Source organism: Gambusia affinis, linkage group LG19, assembly GCF_019740435.1.
Source record: "Gambusia affinis linkage group LG19, SWU_Gaff_1.0, whole genome shotgun sequence".
NCBI classification, from domain to species: domain Eukaryota; kingdom Metazoa; phylum Chordata; class Actinopteri; order Cyprinodontiformes; family Poeciliidae; genus Gambusia; species Gambusia affinis.
In genome coordinates this window covers 14,544,335-14,568,610 of record NC_057886.1, presented here as the reverse complement: position 1 = coordinate 14,568,610, position 24,276 = coordinate 14,544,335, and the positions used below count along the sequence as shown (strand labels likewise).

At 37.0% G+C, this 24,276-nt stretch overlaps 1 protein-coding gene across 4 annotated transcripts in view; it reads left to right on the top strand.

The window, feature by feature from the left end:
• The window catches only part of baiap2a (BAR/IMD domain containing adaptor protein 2a), a 53,889-nt gene that overhangs the window by 10,975 nt on the left and 18,638 nt on the right, over positions 1 to 24,276 (top strand). For all 4 annotated transcript variants that reach the window (XM_044099827.1, XM_044099829.1, XM_044099825.1 and 1 more), the window contains exons 2-5: positions 6,186 to 6,261; positions 9,723 to 9,809; positions 22,169 to 22,230; positions 23,060 to 23,131. In XM_044099827.1, coding sequence (XP_043955762.1) covers positions 6,186 to 6,261; positions 9,723 to 9,809; positions 22,169 to 22,230; positions 23,060 to 23,131 — 297 coding nt within the window. The remainder of the gene's footprint in view (positions 1 to 6,185; positions 6,262 to 9,722; positions 9,810 to 22,168; positions 22,231 to 23,059; positions 23,132 to 24,276) is intronic.

Here is a 24,276-nt window from a genome sequence, read left to right as displayed (position 1 = left end):
CTGCCTTTTCTACCTTTCACCGCATGACAGGTCTCTGCAGTCTGATGAATATATTAGTCAGGAGTGTTTTCTTCACCTGATCGGGGGGTTTTTTCAGGCCCTCCAGGCAGGGTTGTGGTTAAAAAAATAAAAATAGGAGCGAGGGAAGGAAGGGCGCAACTGAACAGATGATGTGATCTTGGCTTGTTTGAATGTGTGCGTGGCCCTGGTTTTAATCAGCTGGTGTTACTTTCAAATTGCCCCCTTAGCATGTCATTATATTTGTGTGTGTGTGTGTGAAAGTGTAAATGTGACGGGGGAGAGCAGAAAGACTGAGAAGGGAGGAATGACTCCTCCATAGACCGAATTCATCGTTGACTTAAGATGTTTTGACCTTGTTTCAGCTGCGTCTTACAAATTAATTTAGTTTGAATGTGAGTGTAAAATTGTTTTATCCCTAACGTTTTCATGTATCGAAAGCCTTTCTAGTTGAAATGGCTTTTTCATTTTTTTTATTTTTTTTTTATGTCTCAACAGAGACAGTCATTTGATTAATTTTGCAGAACACATTTCTTTGCCCTCTTTCAATTGTCTGCTTTAATTTTTTGACCTTAGTTCTAATAAGTGAATTTCATCCTCGGGAATGATGGAGACCACGTTTCAACCATAATTATTTTTTTTCTCTTTTTAAACTGACAAATGATACAAAAGGATGTGGAAGTGGATAAACTCCACATTATTTTTCCCACTTCCTTTCCTCTTTCCACAATGTCATACAACCTCAAGTGTCTCCTGGCCCTATTTTCTCAATTAGCTTCTACAATTAGGGTAACAATGTAGTACAGGAGAACTGGGATGACAAATTTAGCAACAATGACAGGAAATGAAGACTGATTGCCTCTTTGTCCTTTCTCTACTGCATGGCATGTGAAAATGCATCGTAATTTGTCTCTTATATAATATTTTTTTTATCTGTGAGCCATCATGTAATCGTATGATTAGGTTTGTCCTCTAGTTGCATTTATTAGTGCTTTTTTGTTCCCTGGTTGTGGATCAGGAAGCCTGTTTGCAGTTTGTACAAGAAAAGCAGCTAGGCTTGTGTCAGTTACCTTTAACCTCTTCAGTGGGAGAGAGCGCTGTAATGATGGCTCACCGGGTCTTGCGTTTTTATATAATCCTCCCACCCATTTAAAACAACTTCGTTCTATTATATAGTTTTTGTATTAATGTAGGTACTTAAATTAGTGTGCATTTGTGTTGTGCTGTTTGTCTCTTCCTGATTGTTTCAGAATATGATGCATAAGTCCTAACTGAAGGTGTTTTTGTTGTTGTTGTTTTTCCACCCATTTTTTAAATTGAAATACACCACCTTTTAAAATTCTATTTTTGTTTTGCATTCATCAAAGGATTTTGTGTGTGCTTATGCTTTTTGCAGATTATTTGTTTTTGCAAATTTTGTTTTAAAAAAATACGTAATTTGATCACGTTTGATCTCCAAGCACTCTAGTACTTATCCCCTATAAGGACTGTCAAAAATAGCCTTTTTCACTGGTTTCTCAAACCTAGTGAAAGCTCCACAGGTAACAAATGGCTTTTATTTCTTAGTATACAGTTATCCAGTTCAGGTTTTATTAAGTCTAAGTGCTTTAGACTTTGAACCACAGATGCTCAAATGCAATCAGGCCAATTAAAGCAAACACACAATAGCCAAAAATCCCAAAACAAAGCAGAAAAAAACATGACATGAAACAGTAAAATATTAATTTAATGCAGAAACGGTCAATAATGTTCTAATTGGGGCACTGCATTTACAGAAAAAAAAAGGTTTTCCTGTTAAGGATGTCCCAATCAGGATATGCTTCATCAACATTAAACTCGCCTACCAATGACGTTCTAAATGCTCAAGTTTCTGTTTGTTAGTTTTCTTGGCAGTTACAGATGTTTTGTCCCCACAGGCGTTTCCGCAGAAGAGCGTTTGGTTTCTAAGCATGTCTGATTGATATGTAAAACTACCGCTTTAAATAAATCAGCATATTGACAATACCAAAAGATGTTTTCATTCAGAGTCATTTGCTGAAATGCTAGGCAAACTTTAGCTTTAGCTAAGTTTACTTTCTAATATGGTGTGGATTGCTGATAGTTTGTCTCGTAGTGCATCTCAAAGCTGTGCTACGAGAGGAAAGGAGGGAAAGAGGATAGTTTGTTCACTTTTGGAGAAAATTAAGTCTCCACCCGAGCTTTGGTCTCACAAAGCACCCTTCCCCCACGACTTCCCTACTCAGCTCTTCCAGACAAGCGGTAGCAGCAATTAGCTAACAGCTGGTGGAACTGTGAGTCTGCTGAGATTGTCATACATATTGCAGTTCAAATGCTCCTTAGAATGGTTGTAAACAGCATAATGAGAAGCACTGTTTTGATGACGTGATGAAGTGTCTTTAAGAACTGGAGCTTTTTAAAGAGACAGAGATCAATTTCAAGGTATCAAATTGTTACATTAAGATGTATACAACATTTTTGTAACTGAAGGTAACATGGATAATTGATTATCCTTCCAGTCCATTTTTTTTATTTCAGTTTCAGTTACTGCTTATTCATTTCTTTGCCTCTTTTGGTCTTCCCCTTTCTGTGAAGTAGTTTAATCTACTTGTGTTGTCCAGACATTCGATTTGAGCACAATCGGGTCCTGCATAGCAGAAGTTACTGTTGGGAGTTTACTGTTAATGAAAGCTTTCGAGTTGTTTAAGTGTGAGTCATTGATATTTATTTTGTAGGTGGGTTATGCAGCACTGCGGTCACCTGAACTGCAGCTCGTTGCAGTACGGTGGGCATACACAGAAACATGTGGTTTGATCAAACTATTGTCTCATTAAAAACAACAGACAGGAAAAACAGAGGAACAAACAAAGTGCTGAAGCTAACTGAGGAAGGAGGATGAGCTTGTGGGGTTGTTTCAGGTTGTCAACGATGGGACATTGCATATTCTTTTTGCCATTGTGTGGATTCAGGCAAGAAGTAGATGATTACCGTATTTTCACGACCATAAGGCGCACATAAAAGTCTTAGATTTTCTTCAAAATGTGAGGTGCGCTCTATAGTGCAGTGCGCCCTGTGTGTGTTGTAAGGCGGACGTATTAGAGAACACCATGAGAACGTTAAAGGGTGAAGTGGGCGTGGATTGTGTATAAAAGAGTATGTGTTATGCAGAACATTGTTGTTTTAACAACCCCTAAAAATGGCGAAGAGACACCATATGAAGCTCAGCTTAAACTGAAGGCCATCAGCTACGCAGAGGAACATGGGAATCGTGCAGCCGCAAGAGAATTTAAGATTAATGAATCTATGGTTCGCAAGTGAAGGAAGCTGAAAAACGAGCTCCGACAGGTCAAGAAGACGCAGCTGAGTTTCCGCGGACATAAGGCGAGGTGGCCCGAGTTGGAGGAAAGACTGGAGCAGTGGATCATCGAGCAAAGAACGAGTGGGAGAAGCGTTTCGACGGTCACCATTCGACTAAAAGCAGTATCGCTGGCAGAAGAAATGAAAATCGAACATTTCCAAGGAAGTCCGTCTTGGTGCTTTCGTTTCATGAAACGGTGCCATTTTTCCATCCGGACCAGGACTACGGTAGCGCAGCAACTTCCAGCGGATTATAATGAAAAGCTGGCCGCCTTCCGCTCCTACTGCAGCAAACACATCGCCGACAAACACATCCAGCCCAGCCACATCACTAACATGGACGAGGTGCCGCTCACTTTCGACATCCCGGTGAGTCACACGGTGGAGAAGAAGGGGACCGCCACGGTAGGGATACGCTGTAACGGGCACGAAAAGTCTTCGTTTACTGTTGTGCTTAGCTGCCATGCTAATGGACAGAAACTGCCGCCTATGGTGATTTACAGAGGATGAGGACTTCGAGGGGTTTGACTGATGACATTACCGGTAAAACATTGATGATTGATGTTAGTACTTTGTAATTAATACTTAAATAAAGCACAACCAAAATCAGTTTTGCTTCCACTCTATTTTTAAATACACACTTGTATGCTTGTGTGTGTGTTGTTGATGTAAAACCCGCGCCCTATAACACAGTGCGCCTTATGTGTGTGTTAAATACAGTAATGGCACACAAAACTGAGACTGCGCCTTTTAGTACGGTGCGCTCTATGGTCGTGAAAATACGGTAAGCTTTCTCCCACAGTATTGATGGTTTGTGTTGGTGCTGTTACTGCTGCAGCACTATTGTGGTTGTCTTTCTGTCCTCGGGTTATTCTTGAGTGCTTGACTAGGGACCAACTAATTGGAAGAAGTCCTGGAGGAGCACAGGAGAAGGAAGTAGAGGAGAGGTAGATGTGAAGCACAGGAAACTATTGCGGTGAGAATCAGGTATTCTCTTGTCTTGGGAATCAAGGCTGACTTCTTTTGCAGTTCATTTTATCTGCAGTGATGCAATGTACCACTCCTCTTTTAAATAGGTTTTATTTATTGCTAATTGCAATCACATCAAGAAATGCTGATGAGTCAACACATTAAACACCTCTGAAAAATATGTTGATCCTGCTTCACCAAAACAACACAATATGCTACATGATACCCAATTTAAAGTGCTGTTCTTATTTTCTTTGCAGTTGCATTTTAATTTCATAGTTGAGAGTTCAAGAATAGAAAAATGACAAAGGGTGTGGATACCATTACAGAGCCCTGTACACTTGACTCTCAGACTCTAGCACAGCTTGTATGTCCTTGTGAATAGGCATGGAATGGAATAATGCTCTGACGTATAACCACAAACATACATTGTGATTTTAAATTGTATTTCATTTATATTTCCAAAAGTCTGATACAAGCATTATTATCACTGCTGTTAAAATAACACAGCTATGTTACAGTTGTAAAATAAAATTACAATATATTTACCTGTTGGTTTTGATTTCATGTAGAACTGATAAAGATGTGTTGGCTTTTAAGTTGCATGACCATTATCGGCCATTTTAAGTTCTCATGCCAATGATTATATGTGTCTATGGTTCTAAACTTAAGATTGAAAACCAGTTGGTCTCATGCACTGAGGAAGGCCATATTTCATACTTTTTATGGCGTTTAAACAATTTTGGGTGTCTAAAAGACAGAAACGGAGTACATGAAGATTAAAGATTAAATTTAAAACCATAAGTTTATGTTTTAAGTACCAACCTGAAATGTCTGTGTCAGCGAGAACACAGAAGAAGCATTAGACTCCAATCTGGTGAATTTGTGTCATGTTTTTTAATTGCTTATCTTAATAATTTTACATAATGGTGTCAGACCCTGACAAAAACCTACATTGAAACTCAGCAAAAGGTAACTGGTTAGTGAGCAAATTTCCTCATTTTATATACTTGTAAGTAATACTAAGAGCTGTGGGGATTTCATCAGCAATACTTAAGTAAGTGATGGGTGGCACCCTCTGGTATCTAAGCTGTGACAAATATTTTCAAGTAGCAAATTTCCAATTTTTTTGAAAGTATCAGGACAATTCCCCTCAATCAACCAATCAATCAAATTTTATTTGTATAGCACATTTCAGCAGCAAGGCATTTCAAAGTGCTTTACATCACAACAAGCACAGAAACACAATGCAACACAGAATCAACAATCAAAACACAACACCAAGTCAAGTTCCACCAATAAATTCGTAATTGATTACGTTTCTAATACAATCCTACACAGGTGGGTTTTAAGTCGAGATTTAAAAGAAGTCAATGTTTCAGCTGTTTTACAGTTTTCTGGAAGTTCTCACTCACTCTTAAGTACTTAGTTGTTAGGAAAATTATCTTCACCCACTAAAAACACATTTGCCTGACAGCATGCAGCTGTAGTTGGATGAGGAGAGTCTTACTTGATACTATGTTAAACTTGAGAAATCCCAATTCTTGGTTTTTAAAAGGAATTTTAAATCCTGAAAAAACGTTATTTGAACTGTTTGAAGATTTGACAGTTTTTGAAACCATAGCATACTTTTCAAGTTGGAAGTTGCTTTTTAATATGCACCCTGTAAACATCCAACTTTTTATGGTTTAAATGAAAGATGTTGGTAGTGAAAGGCACAAAGTGAGTAGAGAAAGGCAAATGTCCTCTGTGCTCCTGACCCTGTTGTAGTGATAAGTGAGGCTTTCATCCTCCAACAATGTGGTGTTTTTGTTTTTTTTTATTTTGTTTTGTTTTTCTTTCAGACCATCATGGAGCAGTTCAACCCCTGCTTACGGAACTTTGTTGCCATGGGGAAGAACTATGAGAAGGCCCTTGCCAGTGAGTCCTTTCTTTTCCTTCATTCATTTATTTTCTGTGCTTCTCTGCAGGTTTAGGCACTCAGCCAAGACAGCGCTAGCTTTCTCTCTTCATGTACCTGTACTTCATCTACCAGTCTTTGTGTTTTTCATGAAAGCTAAATTATCTTTGTCCTCATACACTGTGCCCAGGCCTTATAATGAGTTGCACTATGCACTTCTTGTATCCTTTAATTTTGAAGGGGGGAAAAAAATGTACAAAATGCTAAAGAAAGGACAGCTCTCTGTTAGCAGCCAGATTTGTGCCAATAGACTTTCCACAATGGTCTTTTGTCTTTTGAGATCTTTGATTTGTACTTGGATTACAGTGCTACAAGAGTTTTCCCTCAAAACACCCCTGAACCTTAACACGACCCCATCTCTCATGAGTTAAACTGGCCAAACCATTAGAGATTTTTCTCCATCCCCAGGCCAGCACTTCTATTCCCTTACACATACAATAAATAATCCTGACCGTCGTGTGCCATGGGAACAGACTGGTAGGGGTTCGCTGAGCCATTAAAGACCCACTTTGCAGAATTGATTCAACCCAAGGGACTTAGCAGCTCTGGGAGGACACATTTTTATCCATATGGTGCAATCTCTGAAATTATTTAACACTACCAATGCCAAAAGAGTTTCATTTGTAGGCTTGCAAGATCTGAAGGTGGGTGTATTCTACAGATTTTTTATTTTTTATTTTTTTTGCAACCTACAGAAATTTAACTAATTACATAGTTCTTAACAAGCCTAAAAAAACACATTAAACTGCACAAAAGCATATACTCAAGTTACCAGACAAGGATGAACTGTGTCCTGACTGAAATGTTGTTAACAGTTCTTTAGAGTGAAGGTTTAGTGATGGGTCTTTGAAAAAAGCTCTTTTCTGATAATCCCAACTGCCCATCTGTTGTTTTGGACCCCTCACCATGCTTTTTGCTGGTGCTGTTAATATAGTCCAAGCTCTGTGTGAAACCTTTCTTTTAATTGTACACTTGATATTCCACATTCTTCAGGTGTTGCGGCAAGACTGTCTGTTGCTAGGAAATCTGTTTTAACTCTGTGGCATGCAAGTGTATACCCTCATAAGCTGAAATGCATTCACACGCTTTCCACAACAAAGCAAGTCCAGGAACTGTTTGGCTTTAAAAAATAACCTGGTGCAACAGAGGTGGAAGCAGACATGCCGTCCTCTATAGCTTGTCCAGCTGTAACTGATACCAACATTAGCATATGTCCATCAGCTTAGAAGACTTCTTCTGTGGTGGAATATCTACATCTGTCTGTTAGAATTAGCCTGTCCCTGTCATTCTATTGTTGTAAATGTGCCTTACACCTGACAGCTGTCTCCACGCTTGGGTCCAATCTGCCAACTGTACTGCTGCTGAATTCACCTTCAAAAGCAGCAGTCATTATTTCCCAGAGATTGGAGAAGCCTCTTTGGGCAGCTAGACAGAAACTTGCATCCACCCTGCCCGACCTTGTTGGTAGTACACAAACATTTTCAACAAGGGAATTCAACTGGTTATTGTTCTTTGGAACCATGCTGGTTATAGTATAGTATAGTCTGTCAAAAAACATAACTTTTTTTTGTGTAAAGTCTTGAATAAAAGTTGAGCAGTATTTGCTCAATATTTGCTGGAGGTAGGTGAGTTAGGACTGGGTGACTGCGATGGACTGACCAGCAACCAACTGGTTACAGAACAAACTTCTACCAGCATTGCCACTGTCACACTTGCAAACTGACGCAGAGAACACAGAATCAAAATTAAGTGCTGTTGGCTTCCTTCTTGAGCTTTCATCTGGAAATTGCACAAGATCTATCTCAACAAGTTGCAATTGCATGTCAGAAAAACAGTGGGATTTACTGCTTAGTGACCAAGCTACTTACTATTAGCAATACAAGCTAATATGAATATTTTGTAACTTTTTGCACTTTTAGACACTGCTGAGACATTTTCACTCAAAACATTTGTAAATTCTTGTGCTTCTGTATGGTTTGATAAAACACTAATCAGAAGTGGAGATAAATTATTTTCAGAACACATTTGTCACTAACTCTTATATCGGATGCAGGCATATTGACTTTTGAAGACATAGCTCATGAGAAAACTCATCCAAAACTGACTTTGTACATTTCAGAATATTATGCTTTATTTATCTATTTTTTTAATCAATTTTGAAATTTCAGTATCTATAAATCAGCCCCATAATAAGACTACATTCTTCAACCCATCATGCAATGTAGATTATTTTTTTTCTTTAGCTTGTCTGTAGCTTTAAATTGCCTTTCAGCATGGTGATATCAGTATTTCTTGAGATAATAAATGTAAGATATTTGAGAAGCACTGTATTATGGTCCTAGAATTCTCTAACCTTAATCAGTACCAGAGAGGAAAATCATTTTTCATACATAACTCAATCTAGCATACTGGAAGGCAAACCCCTACACTCACATCTTCACTATCAGCTTGAATCTTTGTAACAAAGACTATATGCTGTAATTCATTCTTCAATCGGTGGTCTCCCCCAAGTAAGGGTGTTCACAAGAGAGATGAAATTATAAGGAAGACAGAAAAATGTCACTATTGCTGCTTCCTTAATAGAGCAATAATGTTTTCTTAGAGCTGTTATTGATTTCTTTGTTAACTGTTGCACTCGCATTGAAATGAGCTTCAGTAGGAAAAATGCTTGGCTTGATTTTTAACTTGCATTGATTTATTAATATTTTATTTTTGACTGACACTAGCCAAATTGATTTACTACAATCTAGCTTTTTTTTTTTTTTAAATTGATCTTTTCAAGATTGACTTCTCAAAATGTGCTCAAAATTTAGCAAAAGATCTCATGCTGTGGGTCTTTTTAACAGACATGTGGAGATCATATGAATCTGCTCATTTACAAATCCATATAATATATTCAAGTTATTTAGAAATACAATTACATAGTTCAGTCTTCAACTGCCATTTTGTATAGTCCCATTATTGGATTTTTCTCAGGTAGCCATGTGAAGTGTTTTGAAGTAAGCTTCAAAACATTCCACCAGTCTTAGGGACATTTCATTCTCCTTTTATATTAGTGGTTTTAAAATAATTATTCAACGTCTACTTACATGCTGGATGGAAAACATGCAGTGATGGGACAATGAATCCAGCTGTGGGAGATGCTCATAATTGGATTTAATCAGAGGTCATACATCGTATATCAAATCAGAAATTAAGGTTATCTCTTTAACTTACCAAAATACCTTACTACCTATAAAAAGGAAAAGAAAAGATATCTACACAGATACATGGATACATTCTTTGCTAATGTCCTAGACAGAAACTTAGTAAATCTATTTGCAAAATAAATTGAACCAACTATATATACTTCTTTCAAATGTGAACAGTTATTCTTTAGAAACCTTTAAACTAAGTGCTGATGTACTCTTTGTGTCTTCAGATGTGACATTTGCTGCAAAAGGCTACTTTGACGCCCTGGTACGAATGGGTGAGCTGGCCAGTGAGAGTCAAGGATCCAAAGATTTGGGTAAGTGGCCAAGATTGTTTAGATGAACTCAGTTTTTGTTGGCACTTTGTCTTTCTCTCTGTGCTTGCATTAGCATCTCCTCTTTATAAACCTGCATCAATGTATGTTATTGTTTGCTTTCTGTTTGTGATGGCATTCAAAATAAAATGTCAGTGGAATGAAGGAAGTCTTTCTTTTCTCTTAGCTAGAATTTCTCCAGAATTGTTTCTGTTCTAAACCAGCTTATGGTTTGATTTACTACTAATGAAAGAGCTAACCACACGAACAGCAATGAGTAAGGTGTGGGGTGAACATAATTTTATGTTCGTTAGTGCAGAAGATGTGTTTTGATCATACTGCAACGGCGAACGCAATTCATGTTTTATGTAGAGTCATGTTGGTTAGAATAGATTTGTTTCACCTAAATGAAATTGCTTGAAAGTATTTTACTTAACCAGATTATCTTTTTATGTTATACAAGGTGCTTGATCTGAAACTTTTCAGTTTGACAAAAAAGGCAGAAATTGAAGAAACTTGTATAGCAGTGAACACAATACCTGTTCACAGCACAGTTAGATATCTATATCTATGTTCTAGAAATCGTCACGTCATTTTAAAAGTAACGCCTTACCCTCTCATATGAGTAGTTTTCTAGCTGATTAGTGACTGTATTGGCACTGGTTGTCCTCAGCACATAGGAAATCAGCTCACGATAACGAGATTCCCTTTGCACTGATTGTTCTTTTAACTGCACGATCTACTTGGAGGTAGCTGTTGATTTGACGAGGCCTTTGTTTCAGTGGAGCTGAGTTTCACTTTGGGTTTCTTCCCGTCCAGCCACCAGGGACTGACATGAAAGTGCTTGCAGAATGTTTTATTCATTATGTGACCCAATCTCACTGTCTTGCAGCATCTGTGAGGATTTCTGTTGTTTCTAATATTTATGATACTTGTGTCATGTAAAATGTGCTATAAAATGTGTAATTTTATGGTAATTTACTATTTAATTTTCTACATTAACTTGGGTTGACTCTTATTCTTCAATGCTCCCTGGTGAATTTGGAAACTAGGCACATTGTGGTGCTGTAGCCTACACAACCTGAGAGAGGGGAAGACAACCTGGTCAGTGTCCTTGGTAGAGGAAGGGGCCCTCCAAATGTTAAAATATGGGCATGAAGATTTTCCTTGATTTGCTTTTAAAGATAAATGGGGGGCCTACTTTTTAAATTCAAAAGTCTACAGTTAAGTTACTGTGCATGTTAAGCGTTCAGATGTAAGGGTTTACTTGGTTATACAGCAGCTGTTTATATGCCATTGTGAAGAACCTTAGCATAAGAAGCAAAACACATTTGTTTAAAACAAACTTGCATGACTTATGATTTTGTCATACATTTGATTCAAACTTTGATTAGCTTCACAAATTTATATATTGCATTGAGAAATAAGTATTGGATAATCTTGACCAGGACCTGTGGGAGGCTGCCCAACAGGCCACAACTGTCACTGTTAGGATAGTTGGTATAAGATTTTTTTTTTTTTAGAAACTTAATTCTGTTTCTTAAATGCGCTTAAGATTTATATTCTGTCTTTACGATATGCAATTCCACTGTACCTATTGTCACATTTTTTCTGAAAAGTGTGCTTTATTACACCTGTGTCCCAAAAATTTGTGTGCTATGATTGTTCGAAAAGGGCTGTGTGTGAAGCACCAGCTTGGTTTTTGTTAGACGCTTACTAAATTAGCCACAAGCCATATGTTACACAAATGCATCCAGCAATCCATTACAAAAATCAAGATACTGTTTTCTTTAGGAGAATCTCATGCCTCATAGACTGCAGTTTGAAAAAAAAAAAAAAAAAACAAAAGAACAGAAGCTGTGAGTTTTGTGGTTTGCCGCTTTTCATCACTTGTACAATGCACTGCCTGAAGCCAACAGTTCTCTACATGGTAGACTGTGTCCCAGGGGAAAAGTTGGTATTTTATTTTCCAGTCACTTGCGTAGGACTTTTTGTAGCCTCCACCCAGAGGTCGGCTGTATCATCATGACCTCCTGTTAGGATAAAGCTCAGTTTCCTGTTTGACTGACAGGAGGGTAAAGAGAGATTTCCAGATTAGAGGAAAATATCAAGACTCAACTAACAAAATTGACATTTCAAACTTGAGAATGAATCCAAAAGTTATATGTCTTCAAAGAGGATACATTAAGGTTGTCTTAGCTCTCACTTTTTTCTTTACCCAGTGAGTATATTCAAGTTTTACAGATGTACTATGAACCAAAATTTCTTTACCTCCATAATTACCCATATTGTCTGTTTAGCTTCATCATTCACATAATTATTGTATGGCTCAAAATAACTTATTGCTTAAAGTAAACATCCCCTGCTTCACATTTATACATGTTCACAAATAAATGGATGTAAAATATTGTACCCTTGTTGCACCTATTTTTCAAAGCTTGTTAATGCCACAGCAGCTCTGTGAGAAACGGACCACAAATGGTCCCACCTACACACCTCTGAGTTGCCAGCTGCTTTTCAACTCCTCCTTCTCTTCTCATCCATTTCTTTTGTTTACTAGTCATTGACAAACATAAAACGAGGACTTGAATTACCTTGTGAACCAATTTCCTCTGCTGGTTATTCTCAACTCATCAACATCCAAGCCTTATGCGTTCCAACCGGAATCCATCCCACCGAACTGTAGTTCATGAATGTCATGAATAATGGTTATATTTATGTGCGTTTTCTGTGCATAAACCATGTGTCATCAACTATTTGTTTGAGTGCTCCTAGAATCCACTTGTACATATCTCAGCCTTAAGAGACAGACTCTATTTCTCCCACCAGTCCCACTACTCCCACACTTTCCCGCCCACATATCCTCCTCTGGTTGTGCTAATCATCGCCTGTCACTTTGCCACCCACACACTCATGCATGCACATGCATGCTAACACATACAAACACAGTCTCTCTCTCTCTCTCTCCCTCTTTTTCTCTCCATTTCCCACTCTATTCCACTGTTTCTCCTGCCCTCCTCTCTTGTATTTTTCCTGTAGAAGATCTGAGCACCAACTCCCTCAGGGACAGTTGTGGCTTTCTGAGCCTTTAAAGGAAATGTTATTTGTTAGGCAGAGAATGTTTATGATGGTTTAAACCAGACACTCTTTATATCTTCATGGGGAATGAAACGGGATACCTATATACAACCTGATCACTAGCCAAATTCATTTTCAGACATGTATTTCTGCTTTAATTCTTAGACAATTTATATATCATCACATTAATGGCACCTTTATGGTTGTTAAACTATGTTTGCAAAATTGCTGTTGGCTCTCCCTGGAGCTGGCAAAGCAGGTGGGTTAGAAAAAACAATGAGCCTTTAAATGCATAAAAATTTTATTTCTCTTGCTTTATGAACAGGTATAACACATTCATCTCTGCAGCATTGTTTGACACTTGGTTAGTTTTGGCATTTAAAAATGCACAATATAGCAGAACGGTAGTTTCTAATAGGACTTGCTGTTCAGTGTGCCAGTTTACAGACATTTTTGCTGCGTGTGTAGTTTTAGAGAAGTTCTTCTATTTTTATGCAGGGCTTGTAACAGAATGTAATGTCATAGGTGTTACTAATTAAAGTCTAAACACTGATTTGACCACTGGTTGAAATCGTCCAAATAGACAAATTCTTCCCATCTGACTAAACTCTAGTCTAGTGTTTTTACACATATTTACCTTTTGCTACTTATTCAAAATTTTACATTTTCAAATCTTATATTTTATTTTTTGCTCATGAGCAGATTTTGAATATAGGTTCACATCACTCAAAACAAAATAAAAATATTAATTTAACTGATAAAATGCAAATGAAAGTACCTATTAGGTTAGCACATTGTATTGAAAATGTATTGTCACTGGTGTTCAATATCACAATCTCAAATGAGTGACGTTCCATTCTGTATCCCAGTGATATTTATGGTATTGTTTGTTGGTTAGAGCAGCAGAAGCGGTATTGCAAAACATTTTTATGTTTCAAGGACAAGCATGCATCTGGCTGCTGCATCAGAGTTTTGTTTTAAATAGAAAATACCAGTTTTTAATGTCAGCCTAGCCTTTTCACTATTTGAGGTCAATGTTTGTTTTGAATTCCAAAAGATTCACTCTAATGTATACTTTATTGTACATCATCATCATGACTTTCAACATGGTTCTTCTGCATCATGTATATTCCAAATATTGTGTAGTCTTGGGACTTGTTTACCCTTCCTCTGTTGTGTGAAGGGACCTATATGAGTAGGCTTGAAATATTGCCGCAACTTTTCAGTTGTGTCCCATAACCGTCAGTTGGAAAGGAGTTGCTAGTTCCCTCAATCTGACATTGGTAGAAGGAGCAGTAATTGATCCGTAAGGTAATGTTCGCCTTGCAAGAAGCAGTGGTGAGTTCTATTTGTACTTGGATGATGGTTCTTTTTCAGTTCCCAGTAGGAAGTACAATTTGATCACCCCAAACTGGAAATGAGCTTTGCCTCTCAAAGCTAGCCATACCTGGTTCTAGTGCACCCTTCCCGGACACACTTTTCCTTCCGCTCCACATTCTAACCATGCTTAGATGCAGCACTCTTTGAACTGTCAGCATCTTTTGCAATGACCTTTTGTGACTTTTATGCCTTGACAAGCTTGTGACTCCTTGAAAGTAAGCAGTCTTCACCATTGTTGTGTGCAGATATGCTAGGTCATAGCATATCTGCATTACAAATCTTTTTATTGATCATATGTAATAGTGAAATTAAATACTTTGCTAGTGAAATATTTAACTTATAGAACTTAACTTATCATTAAAGTTCATTTAAATGCACCTAAACATATTTTTTACTATTTATGATATGCTTTTCTTGTTCTACTTCTTGAATCTTTCCTTGAATAACAAATTCCTCAGTCTCTTCTCAGAAACCCAAACAAGAATTTAAAGTGGATAAATTTTCCCTGTTCTCTCTCTCCTCTTATTGCCTTTTAGAACCTCACTAATCACCACATCTCAATAACAGATAATCTATTCTTCAGCAATAATTTGTGGCTGGGGAAATAATATTTTAATTTAAAAAAAAAAAACTGAAACTATATTAAAGCTTTGAAGTAATTTGCCCCCTCCCAATCTTAAAGGTTTAAGCACACTCCCAGTTATTATCTAAAGGAATAAAAGAGGGTTGCACAAGGAAAGTTGAGCTGCAAATTGATGACGCAGTAATGTGTTTCTAGGTTAATGGGTCTGGGACGTTCACATGTATTTTCTGCTGGTGAATTGCTGCTGCTTAAAAAAAAATTAATAACTTGGAGCAAGGGTTAGGGTTGCAGATGAGGTGTTGACTCTGACATCCTGCATTTGATTGAACACCCAGGAGTGTGCACACCTCAGCTCTCCCTGTCTCTTCTTTCTGTCACTCCATCTTCAGTGTGGCCTACCTCGCTCATCCTCTAGCACCTGTCCCTGTTTAAATGAGAGCAGAGGAGCTCTTTTCTTAGCTCTGCGCCACCCTCCCTGGAGTCCCTGCGTTCTCGTGCTCCATTTCTGAAGCACACACTGCATGATGGGAAACCAGTGGCCCCTACACTCTCCATCCTAACACAGTCACTTTGCCCTTCAGTCTTCATTTTAACTAAAACAGGTGGATCAGCTGGTGTTGCAATATTTAACTTTCTCAGTCAAATAAAATACAATCTAGAAAGTTTGTATTTTGTCTGTGGCTGAAAATGACGTAAGTTATAACAGACACAAAACACTATGTTGCTAAGCAACTCGGTGGCTCTTGATTGTTGGTGAGGGAAATAAACCTGAATTTTGCAGCAGATTTTGTCCTTTTCCACTGTTTGCTCAAAGGACAGCATATTGACTCATTTACCTAAAGCTGTACACTGTATCCAACCTTATTTCTTACATTTGTTTTGTGCATTATACTAGAATTGGAAAGTAATGTTTGACTGTGATGTCAAACACAGTCAAACTAAATCATTAATGATTTAGTTAATGATCTAAATCATTAACTAAATGATTTAGATCATTTAGTTAATGATCTAAATGAATATCTGATAGAGCTGCACAACCTTAAGGAAATTCACAATATGAATTGTGAATGATGCAGTGATGATATAACTGCCAAATAAATAAATATCTAATTAAACAATGTCATCGTCATTCTCATTAAGGTTTATTGACCCCAGATAGAAAGCAATCCAACCCGGGTGGAAAATAAATTTATTACCTTGACTACAACTGTATATTTTTATTGAAAATGTAGAATTTTGTTGTACAAGCTCTTTTGGCAACTAAATGTCATAGTTTTGCTTAATGCTTTTATCAGAGCATCACATTTCCCTGCTTAGATAGCTGTATATATTGTATGTTATATTACTCAACCTTGAGGATGAAACCTAGGCCTCGATATTAACTACATTTATAACTAATGTCAGTCTGCTGGTCTCATAATGGACTGTACAGCTGTTTACATTGTACTTATTTATTTTACTTGTAGTCTAAGTTGTACTTGGCATTGTTTTAACTGAATATATTTCAGGATTAAATGCATCAACCATAGAGGCTTAAACCAAAAGTGTGTTTTTTGGATTATTAAATCTGTTTGGAATGGCTTCCCGTCAGTTTTGCATATTAGAAACCAATGCCTTCTATTTATGTTTAAAGTCGCTGAATTATTTGTGAGTGATATGCCTGGGTAAAACACTCACATATTTTCAGTGAGGGAGCCCAGTTTCAGTATTCCCTCAGCTCCTCTCTGAATCTAAACATATCAACATGACTGCACTGTTTTATTTATTAGCTGCAGTCAGCTGCAAGGAACTGCATATTTATATCTCTGGAGATGATATGCAAATTTTAAAATGTGAGAGAAATAAATTGACTTTGGACAATTTATTTTCCAAAGTCAGACATTACAGTCAGTAATGTCTGACTGTCCACACATGTTTGACAGTCAGACATTACTGACACAAATTACTATTTCTGACAAAAAAAATAAAATTACCACTACACCAATAGACATGCCATAATCTTGAATATGAAAACCGACTTGTAGGATAAATTATGCTAATTAAAATTGGAGGTTGCACTTTTAATTGAAGCTTTCATATTTATAAAGTCTTTTGTGTTTTTGGGGTTTTTTCGACTTGTTTGTGCTTTCGCTTATTAGTTTTGGTTTCTTTCAGATTAGGCAGCAAAACCAGCACATCCAAAAACGTTATACAATAATGCAGTCATTAAGAATTTGCTCCAAAATTCATGCCATCCATTCATAAATAAGTCAAAACAGTTTAGTTACATTTTTGTATCAAATATCTACTTCCTGAATGGTGTTGTGGAAAAGATATTTTTTTCTGTCCTAACATTTACTGTTTATGAAAAGCACAGGTATGAACAACTCCTCGACCATGTGGTGCATTCACCATAACCAGTGTGTTACTACATTCTGGTGTTAATCATTTATTTATTGCCTAAGATGTTGACCTAAAATAATTCAGTTAGGTTAAAATACAAAGGTTACCTATTCCCATGTCTTAAATGTTATTTTAAGACTACATCACTGCTTTTCCAGTATTTGAAATTGCATCCTAAAACTGGAAACTTCTCAACCCTCTCATTTAGTATCCAAGACAAATAAATGATCAACAGAGTCTGCATCCTCAACTTGAAATGCACTCATGTCACCAAAACAGAAACTTCTGTTTTTCAAGGACTAAAGCTTCAACTCTCTCTGGGACTCAAGTCATTAGAACATGTAATGATAAAGGAAAGCAAGCTAGTAGTAAGTTGTAAGCAAATTATTTGTGGTATATCTTTTCAGCCACTGTATTGTAGGTGAATGACTGATTGGCATGCTAAAATTGTTAACAGTAGGTATGGATTATTGATGTCTCAACAATATTTGCCACACAAAAAGAGCAGCATCCATTTGTTTATTTATTAAAATTTTTTCTACATTTAAATAAATGTTTTGTGAAAGATAAATGGTGAATGTTTACATAACGTCTCCAATATTAAAAATAATTTGAATGTAAATTGTTAGATTTTAACATTTGAAATACATTTAAAAAAAAATCATAAATCTTCAATATGAATTTCTATGCAAATTTATTGGTATTATAAATACATTGTTGGGTTTGGGGATATAGAAACTTCATAGGTCAGAATTTTCACCCTCTAATCCCAAATTGTTTAAATATGCTGCACATTCCCTCAGATCTTCTCAGAATTAATGCACTTGTAACTGCATTCTGGCCTACTTCTGTTTGGCATGTGCACAGATGTTCAACTTTCATTGTGGCCTGAATGCATGACACCATTGCTAGTTTAAAAAAATAGCAACAGCTGTGGTAGTAGAACTTCCAATTTTATCAGTGTGTCATTTAAATATCAGTAGTTTTCTCCTATGAGAGGAGAATGAGGAAAGGGTACAAACAGAATTTAGCTTTCAGACTATGAAACTGGATCTGTTTGTGTTTATGTGAAGACGAAATAATATACACTCAACGCCCCTCTCATCTAAATGAACTACACTTAGATGATGTAATGTCACAGAAAGTATAGTCACACTCGCATGCCCACCTGGAGTCTCAGCTATTACCTTCGTCTCACACATTTTTCTGCATCCCTATTATATTTGCCCACTTGTTTGTTTCCCCTAGGAGTTGGAATGCGAGGAAGGCAGGTATTAACATCCCTGTTAAGCCACGCATACTGTGCACGCAGGCATGCACAGTGTCGAAGACGGACTCAGCATGTGGGGGTACACACACCATTCTTCTCCATCAGAAGCGTGGTGTGTATTATGTAACGAGAGCTGATAGTAAGGGTGGAGCTTTCTAAATGGGGTTTTGTAGCAACATTTTCAAGCACCGCTCCTCATTTTATGGCTTCTCCCATGGCAACAACCCTAGTATTATTCTGCTTCCATGACAACCCCTGGTGAATCTGGTTTGACCTTCACTAGTGATTCAGTGTCTCTCCATCCACCTCCATTCTTCTCTCTGATTCTCCCTGTTCAGCATTGCAAACGTCCACTTTTTCTCTACTCAATAGCACACATTCTGTTACACTCGGTCTTTTTTTTTTTTTCTCGCTCCACCTGTGTGGGTGTAACATCGCTGCTGTTACACAAGCAGTCAATAAATACATCCACAGTACACAAGCTGATGTCACACTTCAGGGTAGTGTCTGTTCGTATGCACACAAATCCTGCAGGCATGCGTCCCTACCTGACTCAGTGTTTTAAGCTAGCAGGCATGTGGCTGCTTGTTGCATAGCTGCAGGTGCAGATCAGCCTGAGCTCACATTCAAACAAAGAAACTATTGTTTTCTGTCAGCCATAGAAACAGACAAGGGTTCAAGCGAGCTCGCAAATATTAATAGAGTAATGGCTCAGGTTTATTTTGTGTTATCGTCGTGGTTATCAAACTAAGAGGATACATTGACGTGTTTTGCAGATTTCAAACTAACAGCTCTTACACTAAGTCTCATGGGTTATGTCATATTTGCCAGAACTTTTGTAGGAAAGACATTAAAGTGGCACATCGCATTTAAATTCTTCTTATTATGCCTCAGTGCAAATTAGGAGTGTCATATGCTGAAATTCACTTGTTGGTTGCAGCGTCATTTTCCTGTTGTTGTGTGCTCTGATATTAAAATTGCCATGGCAACCATTTGCATTGCCAGAGTGTGATATTCTGTATCTTTTCTTTTTTTCTATGCTTTGGCTTTGTACAGTCTATAGTGATGAAACCAGAGAAGACAAATACAGATGCAGTGACTCTTCAGTCTTCTGACTTCCTTTTAATATCCTGTCCTCCTGAATTTTTAGATGACATATGCATCTTCATGCTTTTGTTTTGCAGTCCAGTGATGATGCTCATTAGTTAATTGATCCAGCTAGTTAAAGCCAACAGAATGGCAGAGTTTCTAAGCTCACAGGGCTCTGATCAGGGAAGTGTAAGCTGCTTAGAAGGCCTGCTGGGAAATGACTGGATGCCTTAGCCTCTTTCTGTGCTTCTGTGAGACAGAAGGTCAGCTGACAGGTTGCAGCATGGACAAAAATGTTTATCCGTGTTTGGCTACAGGGAGATGAGACTATTGGGGACAGTTAGTAAATCTCTTACTTTATCAAGTAAAGTAGGTATAGTAAAGATGCTTATATTTTCAGAAAATAATTACATGTTTCAGAATGAATAAAGATGGTCTTTGTGTAGCACCTGCCTAATGGCTGCTGGGCTGTGTGGTGTTATGATGGTCTTGAAAAAACTTCAGCATTTTCAAAGAATAATTTTACATTTCAAAAACAGAACAGTGCAATTTAATTTTGTTAATGTAAAATGATTAGAAATGCATTGATCAGGTTTTTCCCCAGTTGATACAGATTTCCATTTGTCTTTGGAATCCAACCTTGAATTGAATTTTGACTGATTCCAACTCTCTGCCGTGCTCTCTCTAAACACTACAGGCATAAAACAGGGAATTAATCAGCAAATTCTCCTCTTGAAGTTGTGATTCTAATAGAAAATGAGGTTATAAAATTAGCGCCCATGCAATGAAGAACATGCACCGGATAAGCTTTTTTTTTTTTTTTTTTCCAAGTGAGAAAAAGCATATCAGGCACCATGTTATTTATTGGTGGATACATAAATGTAGATCAAGAAAAACATGACTGACTTTGATCTTTGGCTGGCTGATTGCCTTTCTGATAAAAAAAATATATATATGGTACTGTCACTAAGTTAACAGTGACTATTTCATAACTAAGGATAGTAGCTGACCTCAAGTGCATCTGTAAAATACCAACAGTATTAACAATATCAGTACCTATATTTTTTCTTTCCTCCTGTTCTCATCAGTGTTTCCATCACTGTGTGACTTTCTGCATGTTGGGCATGTGTCAGATATGAGCCTCTTCTGCCACAAGATGCAGTCCAAATGACTTAACATTACATGAGAAGACAAAATGCAAGTTCATACCACATGGAATATTTTAGCCAACAATTATTCCACTCCAATCAATCCTTTGTGATATGATTATTTCACACACTGATATTGCAATAATGACAAATTTGTGATTTAATGTTTAGCTCTAAATATATATGTGATTGCAGATATATGTCATTTTCTAAATATTGCATTTTGTTTCTTTGTATTGGTGAAAGTAAAAAAAAAAAAGTCATACTTCCCTGCATTTTTTAAACGTCCATCCTTGTCGCTTCAGTGTCCTCTGTTCTCCTCCTCTTGCTGTCTACTGACATGGAGACCAATCCAAAGCCTTCTGTTGCAGAATTAAAGTTTGTACTGAAACCTCTTCTGCAGGAGTTCTGACTTTACATAAAGCTCTGTGAGATGGGCTGACATGTGCTCTTAATAGGTCATCGTTCACAAGAGGACACAGCAGGAAAACGTGAAATGAGCCAGAAAAATTTTTTGACATAAAGCGTAAGCTTGCAGTTTCTGCTGAGGACTATAATGATCCTTTTTCAGAATGGATACCGACATAAAGTGACACATATTTTTACTTTGACAGGGACATTTTTAATGTTGCCCCCTAAGTAGAATGGCTGAAGGTAAAATGATGGTATGAAATTGCATAGGTATGATGAAATGATAAGACTTTTAAGACTAAAAAAGTTTGACATGCCACTCATTTATTTAAGGCTACGTCACTATCAAGACTCTGAGCTTTTCATCTTCACCTTAAAGGCTTTATACACACACTTTAAAATTTCAGACAATGTCGAAGCGGTTTTGGGTCTTCTACTCAGAAAAATGTCAGCCTCATCTTTTGTCTGTACATTTGGATTTATTACTGTCTATCCACCAGGTCTCTGTTTTGTATGTGTCCTTTGCTCAATGTGCTTCTTGTTTTTCTTGACAATGCACTGCAATTTCAGAAGAGGGAGACTGTAGGTATACAAAAAGATAACACTAGCTGCATGAACCCTTTATTATTTAGTATTTCATTTGATTTATTTTCACAGGCTACAACATTTTTTATGTTAACAGTCCGAAAGACATCTTGATGTCTTTAGAAAAACACAAGCTTTAATATCCAGCTTGTTTCCTTTTTAAAAAAATTTGATTCAGTTGTACATGAAGTTGTTTCAGTCTCTTTCATCTTGTAACAAGCCTCCATTGTGTTGCTCATTGCCCCAGTTAAGTCTCTTGTGTGTATGTTTGTAGCTGGTGTTTGTGCATGGACTTTGCACGCTGGGGTTTCCGTTTCTCTCTTGGCTTCTTTTAGATATATAATTTTTTTCTCCTAGTTTCTTCCTCATTCCTTTTTCTCTTCATATTAAAAGGTATTTATGCATTTTCTCCATGTCTCTGTTTCTTTGTGTGAAGGGGACGTTCTGTTCCAGATGGCTGAGGTCCACAGACAGATCCAAGTGCAGCTAGAGGAAATGGTTGGTATTTCAAGCAATTGTGTGTTTTAACAATGACTTCATTTATTGGAATGCGTTAAGAACAAATATATAAACAGAAGAACAAGGACATGTACTAACTAGGACATGCAATGAAGTTTATTTATGTTATTCAGAGATGTTGGAACAATTTTCTCGCTCATAACATAAATCAATACCTGAGGTCTTTGGTAAATAACTCTCAACTCAAACTGATGTTTTAAAATGACAGATATTTAATGTGGGATGGAAATTCTTTCAATTAATGCTGCAGCCTTTATATCACTTTAAACACCTTGAACAGGAGGTAGATGATGTCTCCAATACATCATCTACAAGAAGACATCAGAAATAATATCACAGCATAGAAACAAAGAAGATTACATTATATCCATTTATTAATTTAACTTCCATTACATCTATTAAAATGAGTGTTCTTGGAAGAAGCTGGGTGGACATGAGGACAAAAATGATGCCATAAATTTGTAAAAATTCTTTGGAAATTGTGAAACAATTGCACAATATTTTTTATATTTTTTTCATGTAGGTAATTTTAACATTTTACTTTTATATTATTCCAGGTTGAACAAAAACAGAACTTACAGAATTTACTGCTTGTATGCTACTGTGTTTTAGCATGCCAACTGACTGATCTAAGCTCCACACCTGAAAGAGGAAAATATTTTGTATACTCAAAGATTTATATCTACACTTCAGTAACAATCACTGCTGCCTGTGCCGTTTTAAAAAAACATATAAACTACAGATTGTATCAAGGATTTTCTAAGCATTGTTAACTGTTTAGTTAATCATTTGTTGTTTTCTTCCTCAGCTTAAATGTTTCCATAATGAGCTGCTCTCTGAGCTTGAGAAGAAGGTGGATCTAGATGCTCGTTACTTGACTGTGAGTATCAGAATTTGTCGCTTGGTTTCCTAAATCAGATTGGTGCTAAAACATACACTGCAGTAGTTTATTTTTAGAAAGCCATGCAATGTTGTTCCGATGGTGCAGACAATGCCTAATTCAAATGAAGTGATAAAAGATTTGCAGGCAATGGTGTTTATGTTAAGTTTGGTTTTTAAGTCTACTTCTGCAGTATTTCATGTCTACTAAGCTATTGGGGGTACACTGATTATAATAAGCCCCTTATGGAGTGTGTGTAAGTGCTGCGGAGTGGGTGTACTTGTGATATCTTTAGAATGAGTGGGTAGCAGCCGAAGTGTACAGCAATACCACTGTGCGTCGTTTTGGGGGATGGGATAATGTTTTCATTTTTGTGATGTATTGTTGGTAGAATCTTGTCATGAGCTGCATTAGCTCACGGCTCCTTGCTTATGTAATTTGAATGCCATTTTAAAATTTAATTTGTATTCAACAGACAAAAATGCAGTAATCGCATTGCTTCTCATCGTAGGGTAAACCCATTGCAACCATTGACACACCAGATGGGTTTTGCTTGTTTGCATGAATTTCTTTTATTAATTTTATGCAAATAAATACTTGGAGAGCATTGGAACAAGTATTCACAACAGTGAACTCTTTTTTTTTTTTTTTCCCACATTTTTTCATGCTACTGCCACAATCTTTGATATACTTTTTAGGATATTATGTGAAAGGCCAAAGATAAAATAGTGCATATTTGTCAAGTTGGAGGGACTGACAGATGCTTTCTTTTTTTTAATAAAAAGAAAAACTTGGTGTGCACTTGCATTCATCTGCCCTGAGTTAATAGCTTGGAGAACCAGTTTCCATATTGTTTCCATTTCCGTATGATGTGTTGGACATTGTTGCACGAGATGTTTAAAGCTTAGTTTATTTTTTTGAGGACCTAGTAATAATTTAAACTGCTGCACAATTTTATCCCTGTTCTACCTGGCGTGTTCTTTGTGGTTCCATTTGTTCACTAATGTTCTCTAACAAGCAAATGAGCATGGCTTTCACAAGATTTTAGATCACATGAAACTGAACGGAGGGCTCAGAATGTGGCCATGAACCAACAGCTGACCCCTCTGTTTCTAAACAGAGGTTATTTTACCAATAACCTTTAG